This window comes from Pipistrellus kuhlii, unplaced genomic scaffold (genome assembly GCF_014108245.1).
Source record: "Pipistrellus kuhlii isolate mPipKuh1 unplaced genomic scaffold, mPipKuh1.p scaffold_m20_p_7, whole genome shotgun sequence".
NCBI classification, from domain to species: domain Eukaryota; kingdom Metazoa; phylum Chordata; class Mammalia; order Chiroptera; family Vespertilionidae; genus Pipistrellus; species Pipistrellus kuhlii.
In genome coordinates, this window is record NW_023425573.1 from 55,803,422 (window position 1) to 55,822,282 (window position 18,861).

An 18,861-nucleotide genomic window follows, 5' to 3' on the forward strand; every position below is an offset into this window, starting at 1 on the left:
TGAATCAAATAAGTGGGACAAACAAAACAGAGAAGAAAAATGCCAGTGATGCAGAAGAAAAAGAAAATAAGGGAAGTGACCTGGCAAGCCCTTCCTAGGCTGAGTAACCACCATGAGCACCACGGGCTCTGCAAAGCAAGCAGCATTCTGCCACTGCATTCGTACCATTTCAGAGGTCAGAGGTCGGCACTTTTCCTGTAAAGGACAAGGCAGTACATATTTCAGACTTAGCAGGCCATACACACTTTGCTGCATCTATCTACTCACCCTTCCTGTGTAGCATGAGAGCAGCCCTAGACAATATGTAAATGAAAAGACATGGCTGTGTTCCAATAAAACTTCATTCACAAAAATAGGCAGTTGGTATGGAGTAAATGTTCATACCCTCCATCCCAATTCGTATGTTGAAGCCAAATTCCTAATGTGATGATATTTGGATGTGGGACCTTTGAGAGATCATTCGGTCATGAGTGCAGAGCCCTCATGAATGGGATGCAGGGAATGGAGCTCTCTCCCTGCTTTCTGCCCTGCGATCATACAAACAGATGGTGTTCTGCAAACCCTGATGAGGGCCCTCACCAGACACAATCTGCAGGCATCTTAACCTTGGACTTCCCAGCACCCAGAACTGTGAGAATTAAATGTTTTTGTTTCAGCCATTTAATCAAAAGTGTATTTATTATAGCAGTCTAGCAGACTAAGAATGGTGAGGCATATTTGGCCCATGGGCCATAATTTACCAACCCCCATCATAGGTGGGGCATGTGGCAAGGATAGTATCATTAATGGGTACTATGGAGCACTGATGATGGATATTCAATAAAACACAAAGACTCCATTAACTCATCACAAGGCCAGAGTGCTTAAAGATCACCCCAAAGTGTAAAGAAGGAAATGAGGATTCTGGGAATAAAAAGAAAGTGCTTATTTGAAACTCTGAGACTGTACAAAATGAAGAAGGAGATACAGGGACACAGAGAAGTTGACTGTGCGGGAAAGGGGGACCATCTTGCTAGGTCCTCTGCCTTTAATTTGCTACTCCTGAGAGTTCATCATGTGATAAGCTATCATCCTCCTTCATCAAGGAGGTTTCCTGACCTTCTAAATTCACAGACTTTGCATTTAGCATCCTACCACGTGTACTTCCCCCAAAAGAAAAATACGACATCACTTTGGCATGAAGTTTTGTAGTTTAAGCCAGAAAATATCCCCCAGCATGTGAGTAAAAAACATAACTTCAGTGACCTCCTTTATGACACTGGTAAATGTGTTTCATCTGAGATCTTTTTTCTTTCTTTTTTTTAATTTATTTTATTGATTTTGTACAGAGAGGAAGAGAGAGAGATAGAGTTAGAAACATCGATAAGCGAGTGTCATCGATCAGCTGCCTCTTGCACACCCCCTACTGGGGATATGCCCACAACCAAGGTACATGCCCTTGACCGGAATCAAACCCGCGACCCTTCAGTCCCCAAGCCGACGCTCTATCCATTGAGCCAAACCGGTTTCGGCTCATCTGAGATCTTCATGTTAGTCAGGCAACACCGAAGCAAGCATTTTACTTTGTATAATTTAAAAGCTTTATTCTCCTCCACACACACACACAATAAGCAGGCATTGCTTTTTCATTGGGAGAAAGGTTAGACTTCCTAGAGACGCTCTGAGCTGACCACAGAAAGAGAAGATCTGACCCTGCAGCTTCTGAAAGGGTCAATGAGGTCAAGAAGTCCTGTCAGCCAAAGGCCTGGTCGGTGAGGACGACATAGGCCGCTACAGCCTGTCTGTTGTGGGTGCCGGCAGGATCCTTCCTGCCAAAGTGACAAAATGCAGCCTCTTCGACCAGGAAGCCTGGATGCCAGATAATGCCCTCAGTCTGGGCCATATTTTCTTCCAGAATCTCACATCCTCATGCAAGAGCGTTTTAAGGAAGCAAACAACTGTCTTCTGCTTTGGAGTCCAATGCATGCTCTTCACCAATCGCAAGACTGGTCCTCACTCAAAAGTTCACTGTTTACACAGTTTTTAGTTTGTGCGTCAGAGGGCTGGACTCTGCCTCTCCCAGGAATGGCGGCATCATATCCATGGAAGCATGAAAGCCCAGGCAAGCGCTGGCAGGCAGAGCGTGTGGGCACTGCTCCCAGACGTTCTCTGAGCGTGCATGACGGCGAAGACAGCGTTGGTGTGGTTGGTGGGTAATTCCACATTGCAGATCATTCCTTCACAGCATGACCTACACTCCTGTTACAAAAGGAAGCGGAGAGGGAAATGAGAGAATGAATAAGAGGAAGAAGAGGGCAGGGTGAAACAAACAAACAAACAAACAACAAAACAAAAGCTCTGGATCTCTAGCTGAGCACAGACGGAATTAGAGTTAGTTAACCAGTCTATCAGCCATGCAGGCCCTTGGGTAGCCTTCCTTCTACTGGCCTGAAAGAAAGGGACATCTGGAGAATCTTTTCTTTTTCATGGTGTTTTATCTACACCAGCCCCAGCATAAGCAGGGGAAAGAAGAGGAAGGGCAACTGAATAAAACTGTTTGATTGAGTCAACAAATCTTCCAAAGGTTTGTAAGGGAAAACACTGAGACAAAAATGAAAGCTAGAAGCATCTTGGATTGCCCATTGATTTTCTTTCTCAGTGCTCCTTGTTAGAGGATAATAATGCCCCTCTATTGTCTATGGAACACCTGATTACTATCATTACAACAGCAATGACTTGCTAATTATGGCTGCTGAGCGATGAAAAGTGCTTGCTCCCTGATAGCACAAGGTGTTTTTCAGGGGAAGCCATCACCTGCCTTATTACTTGGTAAATGCTTCAACCTCACAATCCTTGCCATTCACAGAGGCAGTCCAGGATGGCTAGGGAAGATAAAGACAGTGACTCTGAAATCTCTTTATCAGTGCTAACACATCAGAATCTCCTTGGGGAACTTAAAACAAAAAAATATCCTGAGGCCCAGGACCCCACCCGGAGGTTATGTCTCACTTGGCCTGGGATGCCCCCTCCCACCACCAACACGGCTTATCCAAGCTCCCCAGGAGGCTCTCCATGCAGCCAGAGCTATTATAGAAGCCACTAGTGCCAGGCTCTTTTCTATACATACCGGCTAAGTCAAGTTCTAAAACCTCATGAAATTAACATTCTCTCAAGTAATTTTTTTCTCAAGCATTTTAGGGTCCCAGGCATATAAAAGAGTAAAATGCACCATGACCAGTTTGGCTTAGTGGATAGAACATCGGCCTGCAGACTGAAAGTTCCCAGGTTTGATTCCGGTCAAGGGCATGTACCTGGGTTTCGGGCACATCCCCAGTAGGTGTGCAGGAGGCAGCTGATAAATATTTCACTCTCATCGATGTTTCTAACTCTCTATCCCTATCCCTTCCTCTGTAAAAAATTAATAATATATATATATATATATTTTTTTTTTTTTTTTTAAGAATAAAATGCTCATTTAGAATATTAGGATGAAAAAATCAGAGCGCTATTGATCTATAGTTCATCATATTAAGCTGAGGTTAATCTTTCAGACTCTTGCTTCCTCATCTAAGCAGAGCTAGTGGGTGAGAAGGTGCCACCGTTTCCCTCTTTCCACCTTCCAGCTGCCCTATCCAGTCTTCTTGGTGATTTCTGAACATAAAATAAGTGAGCTGAGCTCTGTAGCACTTGTCTTTCTCTCATGGATGGTTTATTCTTGGACTTCCAGACATAACTTCAGAGAATCCACCCAAAGTCCAAGGTCCAGGGTCTAGGCCTATATCTAGGAACTATCATTCAATTTTAGTAAGATTATTTTTTGTTGAAGAACAGAAAATCTTCAACTTCTCTTAGGTTTCCATTGCATCACTGTATAAACATGTTCAACATATTACTTATTCTTCCTGCCTCTCCATGACATATAACTAACTGTCACTAGCAAGACACCTTAGGGCAGTAACTTCACACACACACACACACACACACACACACATACACACACTCCTTACTGTATGTTCAGAATCTCGGCTGTGGTGGCAGCCAATTGAATGACATTCACTTCTGGAGGCACACTTTTTGGTTATGGATGTGCTTCTTCCATGACTGGTAAAGTGATGAACGGTCAAACAGTACTGTGTGTCTAGGCAGGAGGAAAAGAAAAGACGACTTCATTTTTTACACTGCAAAAGACACTCAACTATCACTTCAGAAATTACTAAAATTCAGGATGATTCTCAGGTTTCTAGGCAAGAAATACAATGGCAGAGATCTCTAGGGTTTCTAGGTGGTATTTTTTAAAAGGATTTCACTATTGGCCCAGACAGTGTGGCTCAGTGGTTGAGTATCAGTCTATGAACTAGGAGGTCACAATTTGATTTCCCACCATGGTACATGCCTGGATTGTAGGCTCAATCCCCAGTGTTGGGGTACAGGAGGCAGGCAATCAATGATTCTTTCATTATTGATATTTCTATCTCTCCCTTTTCCTTCTTCTCTACAATTATATATATATATATATATATATATGTATATATATATACAATCATTTTTGAAGCATTTTTAAAATGAATATAAAATGGGTACCTATCCTTTGGTGCCAGCTAAAACTGAGAAAAAAACTGGACAAGCTTTTCATCAAAACCATAGGTTTTCCCATTTCATATGAAAGTGTCAGTATCTATCTCTGCTTCATCTCTCTCTCTCTCTCTGAACCACATGTTCTATGCCTAAAATAAAGTGAAAAATGTGAATTTAAAATGGTATGGATCAGAATACTCTGGTTGTATTATTCAACATTTGATAGATTAATAGGCCATGTGGAATGAAAAGCAGGTGCTTCAAAGACCACCTTCCTTACTCAAAGTATTTCTATTTTTCCTCTTCTTTAATTAGCTGTTACTTTATCTGTCCCCTTCCCCCACTTTATAGCTAACCCATTTCTACATGGACCTATCCTTATAGCTTTAATCACTCACATCTTATTACTTAGGGTTCTCTAAAGAGAATGATTTCACTCACCACCCCAGAACATTTCACTTTAGTTCTGTAATTCTTCTATGGTTACCTCAGGCCAATAAAATGCTGTTTCATTTATAGAGAAGAAACTATAATAGCAATATCATAGAAAGGAGAAAAATACTTGACTAAAGTTGAGAATACTGGACATATGAAATTGCCTTTGTCATAAGCAAGCAAGCCATGTTAGCAACTTTGAGGTAATTTTTTTATTTTTCTTAATGTTTACTATTATTTAAAAATTTTTATTGAGGTAACAATGCTTATTAACATTATGTAAATTTCAGGTGCACAATATTATCATTTGATATCTGTGCACTATCCAGTGTGCTCACCACGAAAAATCTAGTTTCCTTCTATTAGCATATGGAAACCCCTTTACCCCATTCACCCTCCCACCTTCTCTCTAGTAACAACCTATCTGTTGTATCCATGACTTTATCTTTGTTTTGTTACTTTTTGGTTTTATATTCCATATATAAATAAAATCGTGTGTTAATTTGTTCTTTTCCATCTAATTTATTTCACTTAGCACAATACCCTCAAGAAATATTGGCAATATTTCAACATTACTATCTTTTTTAGGCTGAGTAGTTTTCCATTGCATACCTGCACCACTCTTCGTTAACCACTCATCTGTCAGTGGACACTTAGGTTGCTTCCCCAGCTTGGCTATTGTAAATAATGCTGTAGTGAACATGGAGGTGCATATATCTTTACAAATAGTGTTTTCATATTCTTCGTATAAATACCCAGAAGAGGAATTGCTGGATCATATGGTAGCTTTAGTCTTAATTTTTTGAAGAACCTCCATAATGTTTTCCATCATGGCTGTACCTGTTTACAATGAATGAGGGTTCCTCTTTTTCCACATCTTTTAAAATATGTATTATTTCTTACATTATAGATAATAACCATTCTAACAGGAGTGAGGTGGTATCTCACTGTGATTTTGATTTACATTTACATTATAGCTAGTGAAGTTGAGCATCTTTTCAGATATCTGTTGGCCATTTACATGTCTTCTTGGGAAAAGTGTCTATTCGGGTCCTCTGCCAATTTTTTAATTATTTTTTGGTTGTTGTTGTTGTTGAAATGTATGAGTTCTTTATACATTTTGCATATTATCCCTTATTGGAAGTATCATTTGCAAATATCTTCTTCCATTTGGTTTGTTGCCTTTTTGTTTTGCTGATGGTTTCCTTTGTTGTGCAGAAACTTTTTAAGTTGAGGTAGTCCAATTTGTTTATTTTTGCTTTTGTTTTCCTTGCTTTTGGAGTAAAATACAAACACACCCATAAGACCAATGTCCAGAAACTTAGTTTTTCTTACTTGTATTTTATTGCTTCATGTCTTGCATCCAAGTTTTTAATCCATTTTGAGTTAATTTTTGTGTATGATGTAAGTTTCATTCTTTTGCATATTACCATCTAGTTTTTCCAATACCACTTATTGAAGAGACTTTCCTTTCTCTATTGTATATCCTTGTCTCTTTTGTTATAAGTTATTTGCCCTCATTTATATGGGTTTATTTATGGGTTCTCAATTCTGTTTCATTGGTCTGCATGTCAGTTTTTCTGTCAGTACTATACTGTTTTGATTACTACAGCTTTCTAATACACTTTGAAACCCTAGAGTAGGGGTGTCGAACTCAATCAGAGAAGGGGCCAAAATCTAAAATCCAGCCTAAATTGCGGGCCGAATGGTTTACTGAACAGTCATAAACTGTCATTGTGATGGAAACGCAGCGGAGTGCAGTGATGACAGCGCGGTGCGGGCCACATTGCAAGGCCTGGCGGGACGGATTTGGCCCGCGGGCCTTGTGTTTGACACATGTGCCCTAGAGTATGATACCTCTGGCTTTGTTCTTTTTTCTGAAAATTGTTTTTGCTATCCAGGGTCTTTTGTGGTTTCACACAAATGTAAAATTTTTTTTTCTATTTCTGTGAAAATGCCATTGGGATTTTGATAGGGATTGCACTGAATGTATAAATTGCTTTTAGGCTCATTTTATTTTTAGTAAATTATGATAATAAGTGCCTTTGCATTTTGACAGGGTTGTTGTAAGATTTAATTAATAACAACAATAGTGAACACATATTGAGCAGGTACCACCAGCCAGATACTCTTCTTACATGTGTTCACTCGTTCAATACTTAAAGTAAGTCTTAAGATAAGTCATATTAATATCCTCATGTTACAGATAAAATAAAATAAAAACCTGAAGCACAGTATCTTGTCCACAGTCACATAGGTAGAAAGTGGTGGAAAGTAGGATTCTAACCTATGTAGTTTTCCAAGGTTTGTGCCTTAACCAAACACTATTCTGCCTCTCAGCATACTTAATGTTAAACTAGATGGTGCTGTAACATGCTTGACAAGAGCAGCTGACTTATAGTTTCAGAAGGAAAGGGAACCACCAGATGTTTTGGGCGGCATTTCAACTTCACTTCTAACAAAGAAGAATTGAAAACTGGTAGCTGCATGTGTTCATATGAAATGTCACACATGTTAAAGCAGCCCTAGAAAGTCAGAATAAAAGCCAGGGTAAATAAATAAAAAATGTCATTCTTGTCATATCCTGTTACACAGAGAACCTCTCTTAATACCCACAGACCACAGAAATAAAGCTGTAAGGTGAAAAGGAAACCTAAGATGACAAAGAACAATAGCTGTAGGCCTGTTGGCCCAAAGAAATAGTTGACTACCATTTCCCTAAATAATGACAAACTGAAAAGTAAGAAATTATACCCTCACTTAGAATTCCAGATGGTTAGTATCTTGCGACTTGACTGGTGTACAGGCAAGAATGCACTGGCATGCATGCTGGAATGCAGGGTCATTCCCTGTCACCCTCAGGTTCCCAGGGTGGATGTGGAAGAGCCGACTGTCTTCCTGCTTCCAGCACTGATGTTTTCTTTGTGGTAAAAAGCAGCAGCTTCCCCCTTTTGTTCACATGTTTCAACAGATATAACCCAGAAATACCCATGCATAATCCCATTAAAGTGGATTTGATTAATTGGTGACAAATTGGAACATTATGCACAGACCTAGTAGGTACTATTTTAGGACAATTCAAAAGAAGAAGAAAAAATATATTTCCACTGAGTTAAGGCACAACAGGATGAACACCAATGCCCCAATTTGCACTGTCCTAACCCGTAACGCCCAGTGTTCAGGAGGCTTTAAAGCAGAGTTAAAGAATAACACCACCCTCAGAAATAAGGTAGTGAAGAGATGCACTGAGCATCTTCAAACAGTCTGTGATAACTGAGATGAATATCTGGGGAAAAAAAAATGTGGAAACAAGTCCCCAAATGTGTACACCATGTGTGCATGTGCACTCATAAATACACACAATTTAAGGTGGATTGCTCTCCAGAAATGTAAAAGAACCCCAACAAAAATATTTTGGCTATTGATTATTCTTGAAAAGAAATAATGAAAAATACTGCCCGAGTTTATGTCATAATCACTTGTGCTAATTTATGGCATAAGATTCTCCAGCAGCGTTAAGGTCTTTAGTGTGTACTATTTATCTGGAAGAGGTAAGTCTATTTCACTTCTATATATAATGTGATACAGAAATTTCCAAAAGATTCAAGATAATAATAATAGACCAAAACTAGTCATCTCTAATTAGTTCGTTTGTTTTCTTTTGCCTTCTACATTTGCAAAACTAAAACAAACAAACAAACAAAAAACACAAAAAACAACAGCAGGGTACTTCTAAAATCTAAACAGTCTGATCTCCTTACAGCTGTAAGTAGTTTCTCAATTCCCAATCATCCATCAGACATCTTGTCTGCTTTACCTCCATGTTTGTATATATTAAATCATTCAATCTCTTGCCCCCTCCACCTGAAGGTCCAAGTCATCATCTTCTCCCCCTGAAGATAATGAAAGACCCTACTTGATGTTCCCTTCTACTCTTGTTCCAAACCATCCTTTCTCCAACAGCAAAGAGCAATATTTTAGAAAACAACTAGCATCTTATATTCCCTAGTATAAAACCCCTCTACAGGCTTCCTATCATATTTACAATAAAATCCAAACTCTTTATTAGAAAAAGAAGGTCATGCATGTGTCCCAGTCCTTACCTCTTCAATATTCTTCCACTAAGCCTCACTGGCCAGCCTTCTCTCTGTTCACAGAAGAGGCCAAATCTTGCCTCTTGTAGCCTTTTTTCTGAACCTTTTAAGATCATGCTATTCCCACAGATGTCCATGTAGCTGGCTTATTTTGGTCATTCAGCTCTTCTTTCAAATGTACACTCCTCAGAGAAGACTCCCTGACTAGCTAATCAAAGGCATCTATTCGTTCTGTCAACAAATACTTACTGAGTGCCTAATATGGGCCAGGCACTGGATTAAACTAAGGCTATATCAGTGAACAAAACAAACTAACAATATAAGACGTTTGCCAAATGAATGAGAGACTTTCCCAAGCATCACTGTATCTCAAGAGTACAAAACCTTTCCTTTGCTTTAGCCAGTAAGTATGATTTTTCTGGAGATATCATCAGGCATTTCTGAAATTCTTAGAATGCCTTAGTCAACATTGTACTCTATTTTTTCTCCTGGGTAAATACTATTTAAGAAATCCTTTCTCATGTAACACACAACTACAAATTGAGGCTACACCATCATTTTCCAAGGGTTCTCAGAGTATAATAGTATAATGTCACAATGGTCTCTTAAGAGAAATCTCTAATTTCTATAGAACAACATCAACCTGGTGGCTTATCAAGAGACACCTAAATGAGATGTGATCCCAAAGGAGTCTCCCAAACTCAGCACACTTACTTTGTGGACACCATTTGTCTTCTGCCCATCGATTGCAGTTATAATTATCTCCTGCATTTTCACAGGTAAAACACTTGAAGCTGTTTGGAAATGGTGTAGCTTTAAAGAAAAATGCACAGTGAAAAGACAAATATTTTTAACATTAAATATGCATAAAATTAGCAACTTGTATAAGATCAGACAAAATTTATAAGCCATTATGCTTAGAATTTCTGTTTCTAGGGAGCGAGACCTAACTGCCAGACTCTGGGGCAATTTCTTTATTCCCTTTTCTTTAACTATTTCATCTATAATTATCTATTGTAGAGTAATAAAAGTAAGTCCACAAGCCACTTTGAAATATTCATGATTTTTTCTATAATAATTTATAACTTGGGAATAATGGAGATCAAGAGGATGGATAAGGGTGGTGGCAGCATTAGAGCCAATAATTGGGTATGGTTTCATTCCTGAAAAGAACTGGAGTCAGATTAACCTGAGCTTGAACTCTTCCCTTCCCACTAATTGGTTGTATAATTTTTAACTTCAAAGAAATAATACTATGTATAATAATAGTAACAATGAGGGTCCCATGACTTGCAGAGGTATAGTGAAGATTGCAAAGCAGGTGGCAAGAAAAATATCTAATGGAGTCAGTCCCCAGCACATCAAATCATGCTGGTTTCCATCCACACATGCTTCTGTTTTAGTTTCATTTAACCACAATCAAACAATCTTATTGGTATATATCAATTATTACATTAGACCTCAACTAGGAATGTAACTGTTAATACAAGGATGATAGTAATTCTCAAACCCTATGTTCAGGCCAGGTTATTATGGAAAGAAGAAATTAGAAGCTGCTGGCAGTCTGGTTTGAGAGCAACTAGTATATTAATTTCTCTTTTTTGTCTTTGTGCTTCTTTCCTATCGTTTATCTTGTTATTTTAATGAGCACAAAATGAAAAGTACAATAAATTTGACATTTTCTATGAGCCAGTGTACGAAGCTCTGTGTGAAACTTTCACCTCAAACCATCCTAGTATCCTGACCACAGTTGAGATGATAATTAGAAAGCAGCAGGTATTGAAGATACAGGGGGGGATAAATATTGATGCATAAAACAAGAGTAAGATACCAAAGGTGTGGGAACTGTATTCAAAGGAATGAAATTAAGTATTATACATACATTTCAGTTTTGCCTATGTATAAAAGTGAATTAGGTAAAAAAGAAGTAATGAAATTCATTTCCACCTAACTAAAGCAGTACAGTTTTAAAATTATCAACACTTCAGTAACAAAAGGAAAAGGGTTAAGAAGTATAAATTGCTAGTTACAAAAAGGCACAGGGATATAAAGGACAGCATAAGAAATATAGTCAATAATATGCTAATAACTATGTATGGTGTCAGATGGGTACTAGACGTTTCGGGGGATCACTTCATAAGTTATATAAATGGCTAACCACTATATGGAACATCTGAAACCAATATAATATTGTATGTCAATTATAATATAATTTTTTCTTAAAATCTAAAAAAATACTACTAGTTAATGCTGGTGAATGAATGTCCTAAATAATAAACAAAGTCCAAAGTGGAAATCAATAATGACACAGACTTCCTTTAGGAGTTATGTAAAGACTGTGGTTCCCAAACCTGGCTGTGTATCTATAGTATCAGGAGAACTATTTTAAAGGAAGAGGAAGGGGGAAAAGAAAAAAAAATCACACAGATAATTTGTATCCCACCCTCCTGACCATTGAATCCCTGGAATGTGTAGTTTTAAAGGCATTTATCATGATTCTGATACTCTTTTCGGTGTGGGAACCACAGGCATTCACATTTCTGCCAACAAATTTTATCTATAACAGCCTCTCTCTAATGATGTATATCAGAGAAGTAGAGAAGTTTTACTTGTCTGAAGAGAAAGAAAGGAGAGAAGATGACATATGTATACAAGCACATAAGCACACACATATATGTATATAAAAATATAAATCATCATATAGATAAGATATGCTATTTGTTTACTTTTAGATTATTAGTAACTATGCATAATATTCATGAAAGTTCAAGTATATTTCCTCCAAATTTTACACATACTAATCTGTTTTCAAGATTGTTAATGGTCATTGAGCCCTGGCCAGGTGGCTCAATTGGTTGGATCCTTGTCCAGTGTAACAAAGAGTTGTGGGTTTGATCACCTAGTTGGGGCAAGTATGGGAGGCAACTGATTGCTGTTTCTCTCACACATTGGTATTTCTTTCCCTCTCCCTCCCCCTTCCTCTCTCTCTAAAAATCAATTAAATAAACACATATCTTCAGGTGAGGATTAAAAAATAAATTTTTAATGGCCATCGATAGAATATGTCATCGATGCAGAAACTTCCTATAGCCAATATCCTCCTCCAGTGAAGAGAGGAACAAAGAACACTGAATTTGCTCTGCTACACCATTTGTAAGGACAGTGCTGAAGAGATTATCTTAAACAACAACCCTTTGGAAACTTCAGCAGGAAGCCAAAGCATTTTACAGAAATGGAGAGAATATCAGAAATAGTGAAGATTTTCTGTCTTATTATTGGTATAAACCAAATAAACCAAATGGTCTCGAAAAGGCAAATTTACTACAGGTGGAAACAGAAACTTCAAATAGGCATTCTGGTCCCACAGTCATGATCTATGATGGTAACCACTACTTACGGTCGAGAGGAGGCCTCACATTATAGAAGTTGATGTTCTTGGCAAAGGCCCGGTTTTCCAAGAAAATAAAGATCTGGACAACTGCTACAGCTAGAGCATGGCAGAAGAGCAGCATTCTGACCTTGGGTCTGGGCAAGTCCAAAACTCATATATCTACAATGAAGAGAGAGATGGGTTGAGTTTATATGCATTTTGCACATCAATAGTAGTATGTTTTGCTTCTCTTTGGAAAACTTAATTGTTCAAATATATTTAACCATCTTGTTCTGGAGGACCAGTGCCTGTGTGGGAACTGTATTCTTTCTGATCAAAGTTAAGCAATGACCGCTTTCTACTGATCAGGCCTCTGTTCTAGCCAGCTGAGTCTTAGCAAGACATTCAGTGACCATTTGGGTTCCAGAAGAACAAGCAGCCAGTACTGGCCTGGCTGCACCCCCCTCCCCACCCCACCCTCGGCCCATCACTGCTTCAGGCTGGCCCACTTCACTTCCTGCTGAATCACCTCACTTCCTAACAATCACGGTTCGGAGGCTTGTTCAGCTGAAGTTACTGAACCGTCTGTCCATTCCATTCCATTCCTTGAGTAAACACTTACATTCCAGAAATTTTGCAACTCTTTCAAAACCTGGAGAAAACAATAAAAGTTGAAGCAGTAGGAAGAACAGTGAGTAAAAGGACAATCAGTCTGAGACATCAAGTGTCTGCTGGGTCTCAGGGTACACAGGCAGTGAGTGAGAAGAGAAACAAGAGTCACTGTGAAATGCCATCCCACTAGTTTCTGTCATGTTGGGTACAAGAAGAAGCTGCCAGGGGTTCTAGAGAAAGCATAATTACAGTTGTTTGAACAGCTGAAAACCATATCATATTCACGGACTTAAAGTAGGCAGGACTGAAACCCAACAAAACAGCAGGCATGCTCAAACCCCTGAGTCAAATATATTTTTATTGATTTTTAGAGAGAGAGAAAAGGAGAGAGAGAGGGAAAAAAAATTGATGTGAGAGCAAAACATCCATCGCCTCCCTCTGTATGCCCCCATCAGGAGCATGTTCCCTTACTGGAAATTGAACCAGCAATGCTTTGGTGCACAGGACAAAGCCGAAACAACTGAACCACACCTGCCAGGGCAAAATATATTAATTTTTAAGCTCCATAGGTTCTGCCCTCTAGAAGCAGACCAGATAGTAAGATAATCTTCAGGAATAATGCTCAGAACCTACAACAGCACCACTGACAGGTTCTCTTTGACAGGGGGAGAGGTAGGGCAGCAGAAAAAGTATAGTATGTAACTTGGAATCCAGAGACTTTTATTCAGGTGCTGGCTCTGCTATTTACTAGCTGCCTGACCTGGGCAAGCTCTTTAAATTATAGCAACTTCAATTTCCTCATCTGTAAAGTGGCTTAATGACATCTACCCTGCCCACTCGTGATGTAGGATCACATAGGATCTCGTATGTAAGAACACTTATAAGTTCTATGACAATGCTGGAATCTTATAGTTCAATAATATTGGCTGAACTCATTTTCCAATCAACTGGTTGCAGTGGGTACAAAGAGTTTTTCCAAAAAAAGTTTGCTTTCCACATATATAGTCATAATCATTCACATGGAACTTCTGTTTGAAGTGGTATAACAATGTGTAAGTTCTAGAGTTTTATTTCCCCCTCTTGTGTTGTGAATATATTGGTTTTGCATGTGTGGCTAAAAATGCCTACACTTGGATATGGAACTGATTATTAGAGAAAATGTAGCCACATCATGATCTCATTCCAAGTCCCTAAGGAAGTATTCAGGGCTGAAAAAACAAAACTGGTAAGTTTCACAAAATAGTAGTGCTAAACTTTGTATACCACATTTCAGCTCAGAAAAGAATTGGACCTAGGACATATAAACATATACATAATTCTACCCTGGTTCATTTTAGAAACTAAAATTGACCTTTCATAATTATTAGATTTCTAAAACCCATTCTTATGCTCTTTCTGAAGAAACATACATTTAGCCAATTATTTTATACCCTACAGACAAGGATTGTATTGATACAAATTTTGCTTCTCCTGTTTATCTCTCTGAGTGGGACTATTCTGTATTTATTATGAATATATGGCCAAGTTATGCATAACCCCAAGCAATGTAAGACCCTTTGAGTCAAGGAGGAGGGCTAATATATCCTTCACAAATTTCAAAATGACTGTGTTCCAAGAGTAATCTAAAGTGTTTTTATAATTTGAGACGATGCCTACAATCATCTAAGATCATTGATTTCACTTTGTCTACATTCAATTCCCTTTTACATCACTAAGCAACTATGGGGCCTTGGGCAAGTTGCTTAAGCTTTCCAAGCCTCAGCTTCTCCACCTGTAGAAAAGGCATAAGGACAGGACCTACCTCAATGAAGAAGTGAGGACAAAACCTTAGTGTAGAAGCGAGGACAGAATGACATCATGTGGATGAAGCACTTGGTCAAGCGCTGGACACATATTAAAGCTGAATGTATCAAGCACTTCTAGGTGGTAAAGAGCACTGGCTCAAAGACCTGCTTCCAAGCCTACTATCTATGTAGTCTCAAGCAAGTTCCTTAATCTCCCTGTACCACCATTTCTGCATCTATAAAATGAAAGTAATAATAATACCTATCCCATAGGGTTATAGAAATAAAATCAGTTAACACATGTAAAGCACTTGAACTAAATTATCTATGTGCTCAGCATTTTGATAATTCTTATTAAGTAAACATTTAGTATCATGAAAAAATCCCCACACCATTTGAAATCACAAGTCAGAAAAAAAAAAAAAGTATGTTTTGCTCTCACATCATTGTTTTTTCAGAAAACACTTTTATTCACTGGATCCCCAACAAGGTCATTGCTCTCATACAGTCTGCATTTTAGAGAGAGAAAACAGGAAATAAATATGATAAAAAGCATAATTACAGATAGCCATAAAGTTTATGAAGGAAATATGTAAGGAGGTACATTAGTGAATAGAAGGAGCTATTTTTATATAATATATGGTGAGGCCAGTATGTCTCTGCTGGGTGACATTACATGCTAATTAAATGATGAGAAGAAACTGTCCAAGCAAAAAAATCAAGGGGATAGAAACCAAGGTCCTAAGATGAGAAGAAGTGCACCTTGTAGGGGGTGATTTAGGAAGCAGCCAGTGTGACTGGCGCGTGCTGAGAAGGGGAATGGACAGACAAGTCAGGGAGTGGAGGAGTCGGGCACTTCCAGGCCATGGTGAGGATTTCAGATCTGGCAAAGCCAATACATTGCTTAATTTTAGACTATCTTGCTTTGAAAAGCAAGAATGCTTCATCTCTGTAGAGCAGTTGGTCCCAAACTCCTCTAATAATGAGGAATATAGAATTCAGAAAAACCACAGAATTTCTCTGAATGAAAAAAAATGAATGGACAATAGAGAACTTAAAAACTACTGCATTGACAACAAAATCAAGAGTTAGAGTTGTTGTTTTTTTGGTTTATTCTTCAAAATTGGAAAGAATAGGTTGTCATCAACCTTATACAACTGAGGAAAGAGAGGTTTAGAAGCCATATGCACAAAAATCCTAGCATGCAGGTCCTCCAAATATTTACACATAACTCAGTCAACCTACTACTCTTAGAAGAATGTTGCTTCTGTATAGACTAGATGTATTTTCATTTCCATTTTTAACTAAAACAGCATAGCCTTTTTCTATCAAAATTCTCTCCCAACGCAGAGGTTTTACCTGTAGGATAAGGAAAGCACTAAATAAAAATGTCTCATTTCCCAGAGCACGTTTTATAGTCTGTTATCACTTCTGGTCCCCAACCTCACCCCGGTCCAAGCACCTATATCTGTCTATCCATTTTTCAGTGTATAGGTTTGGGTTAACATGACTGTTTTATTTTTACAACTGAAAGACATTAGGATCATGAAAAAGCAAATGATTAACTATGGTATTTGAAAGTTGTTTTACATTTAGAATCATTTCACGGAGACTCTAAACTAAAAATTATCTGCTGAAACTGCTGAGCAGGCTCTCACTGCAGTTTTTGTTGCAAAACAAGGTTACAATAGAGCTTGTATTTTGCTCCAGAAGAGAAAAGAAATATTTGAGACATGTTAGACTAAAGCATTCTGGTATCTTCTCCAACACTGTCAGAGAGCAGAGTTCTTCACGTAGAGGAGGAGTGACCTATGAGCTTCTTAAGGTTATTGGCAAAATTGTGTGTCTATACACATGTCCTCAAAGGAATCTGAGACCCATATGATGGTTAAAAACAGCTGCTTGCTTGATTCCTTCTTGATCCATCATATGGGTCAAGACAAGCAACTATTTCCCAGTTGGAGCCATGGTAGCCATCTCATCCCCATGTGGCATTTTACACTTCCATGTGGCATCCTTGACATTATAATTTTTTTTGGGGGGGGGGGCAGGGGATGACTTACATCATTTTTCTTTTGGCTTAATGAGTTTGGCTTTCATTAATCACAATTATCATTATACATACACAGAAACTGGTACTCAATAAATACTTTTTGGGAAGAACCAACATCATTAGCTTTGACTTATAAGGAGCACCTCTCTTTATATATATGTTAAATATATATATAAATTATATATATATATATAATTTATTTCAGAGAGGAAGGGAGAGGGAGAGGAAGGGAGGAGAGAGAGAGAGAGAGAGAGAGAGAGAGAGAGAGAGAGAGAGAGAGAGAGAGAGAGAGAAACATAGAGAGAAACATCAATGATGAGACTCATCAATTGGCTGCCTCATGCACGCCCCCACCCCTACCCCCACTAGGGATTGAGCCTGCAACCCAGGCTTATGCCCTGACTGGGAATTGAACCATAATCTCCTGGTTCATAGGTTGATGCTCAACCACTGAGCTACGCCCAGCCGGCAGAAGCACCTTTCTTAACAAGTAAGAATAGTTGTGGGCAGTAAGGAGCTGACAAGGTGTCCAAGATAATAAAGAAATATGAACTCAGGAGAGTTCAAAAAGAAGAGACAAAACAGAGGAAGTAAACACTGGCATTTCTTGCACATGGCTAAAAATGAGTCCGCAAGCACAAGGCCAACTTCAACTGCCAATAAAATAAATGAAATAGATAATTTAAGGAAAGCAGCTCTACTAAGTTCAGCATGCCTATCAACATTCACATTCACACCTTCCTGCAAGCATCACTGATCCTTCTATGAGACACGTTCATGACAAACTTTAATAGGCCTGGCTTCCTTTGTAAAGAGAATAGAAAGCAAAGAGGACATTAAAAATGAGTGCTGAAATTTTAATCAGAGTGAAATAGATGAAAACATTCCTCTCACAAGGAGAAATTTACCGGAAAACCTTACCATCCACCTTAAGGATGATCTATTTATTTCTGGCTGATAGAAGAGGTTGGCCAATGAAGACAGTCTGCTTCCCATTAATTTCAGGAAGTGTGTTGAGGAGACTTGTGTTGAGACTGTTCTAGCTCCTTTACTCTAGCTGAGGTCTCCGTTTCTAACCTTGCCTGGACAGTGAGAGCCTAGCTCCTAACAGCTCAGCTTCTACACTCTTTGATAGGTTCTCTCTCTGTTTCTGGTACATGAAGAGTTCTTTTGCCCCTAAGTTTAAATATGAATTTCTTTCATTTTAAAGATATTTAATCTAGCATTTATATGTGCTTAAAGAAAAACGTGAGACAGAAATTTAGTTTATGCTCAACCCATCACTTTCATCTGAGAATAAAAAATCTCCAGAGTACCATGTATTTGGACAACAAAATCCAATGGGGAAAATGGAATCATGATGCAACTTCCCCTTAGAGCTTATCCACTATTATAGCATGCAGTTATACCAGGCACTGTGCTAAGCACTTTATAAATAATAGTGTATAACAGAAACACAATCTCTCTGCTCTCATCCATTATTGGAGTTAGAAAGTCAATGTGAACCACTGGTTAGATGTGACTGCCAAGAGTTAGTTAATGCAATCATCTTAGAGGGGAGGAAAACAATAGGCACAGAAAAAATTCCAGTTCTACATCTACTATTCAGGTGATAGAGTTAAGAAGTATTGTCCCCATTTTCCTATAAAAGAAGTGAGAGTCAGAGCCCTGTAAGTAATTTTTCTAAGTCATTGTGAGGATTGAGTCCAATTACATACATAAAGCACTTTTACTGAGATGGTGTTCAAATGTTAAGTGCCTGCTCCCCTAACCTTCCCTCTCTCCCCACTTCTTCAGATATCATTAGCAGAGAATAAAAATCAGATCAAGGGAGATGATTGTCCAACTCCATTCCATACTACCTGGACCAAATCAGGTAAACAGTGTCAAATTCTACACACTCATTTCTTAAGAGGATTCAGAAGTTCTCTCTGTTGAAACCAAGTGGGAACCAATGAC

General features: G+C 38.5%; 1 protein-coding gene across 5 annotated transcripts in view; it reads right to left on the reverse strand.

Annotated features, from left to right (window-relative positions):
- Positions 1–1,556: 1,556 nt before the first annotated feature.
- Positions 1,557–18,861, reverse strand: part of LYPD6B (LY6/PLAUR domain containing 6B) — an 80,177-nt gene continuing 62,872 nt past the window's right edge. For all 5 annotated transcript variants that reach the window (XM_036421240.2, XM_036421244.2, XM_036421243.2 and 2 more), the window contains 4 exons: positions 12,481–12,633; positions 9,798–9,896; positions 3,987–4,117; positions 1,557–2,238 (listed from right to left, as the gene is read on the reverse strand). In XM_036421240.2, coding sequence (XP_036277133.1) covers positions 2,074–2,238; positions 3,987–4,117; positions 9,798–9,896; positions 12,481–12,595 — 510 coding nt within the window. In that variant the 5' untranslated portion in view covers positions 12,596–12,633 and the 3' untranslated portion in view covers positions 1,557–2,073. The remainder of the gene's footprint in view (positions 2,239–3,986; positions 4,118–9,797; positions 9,897–12,480; positions 12,634–18,861) is intronic.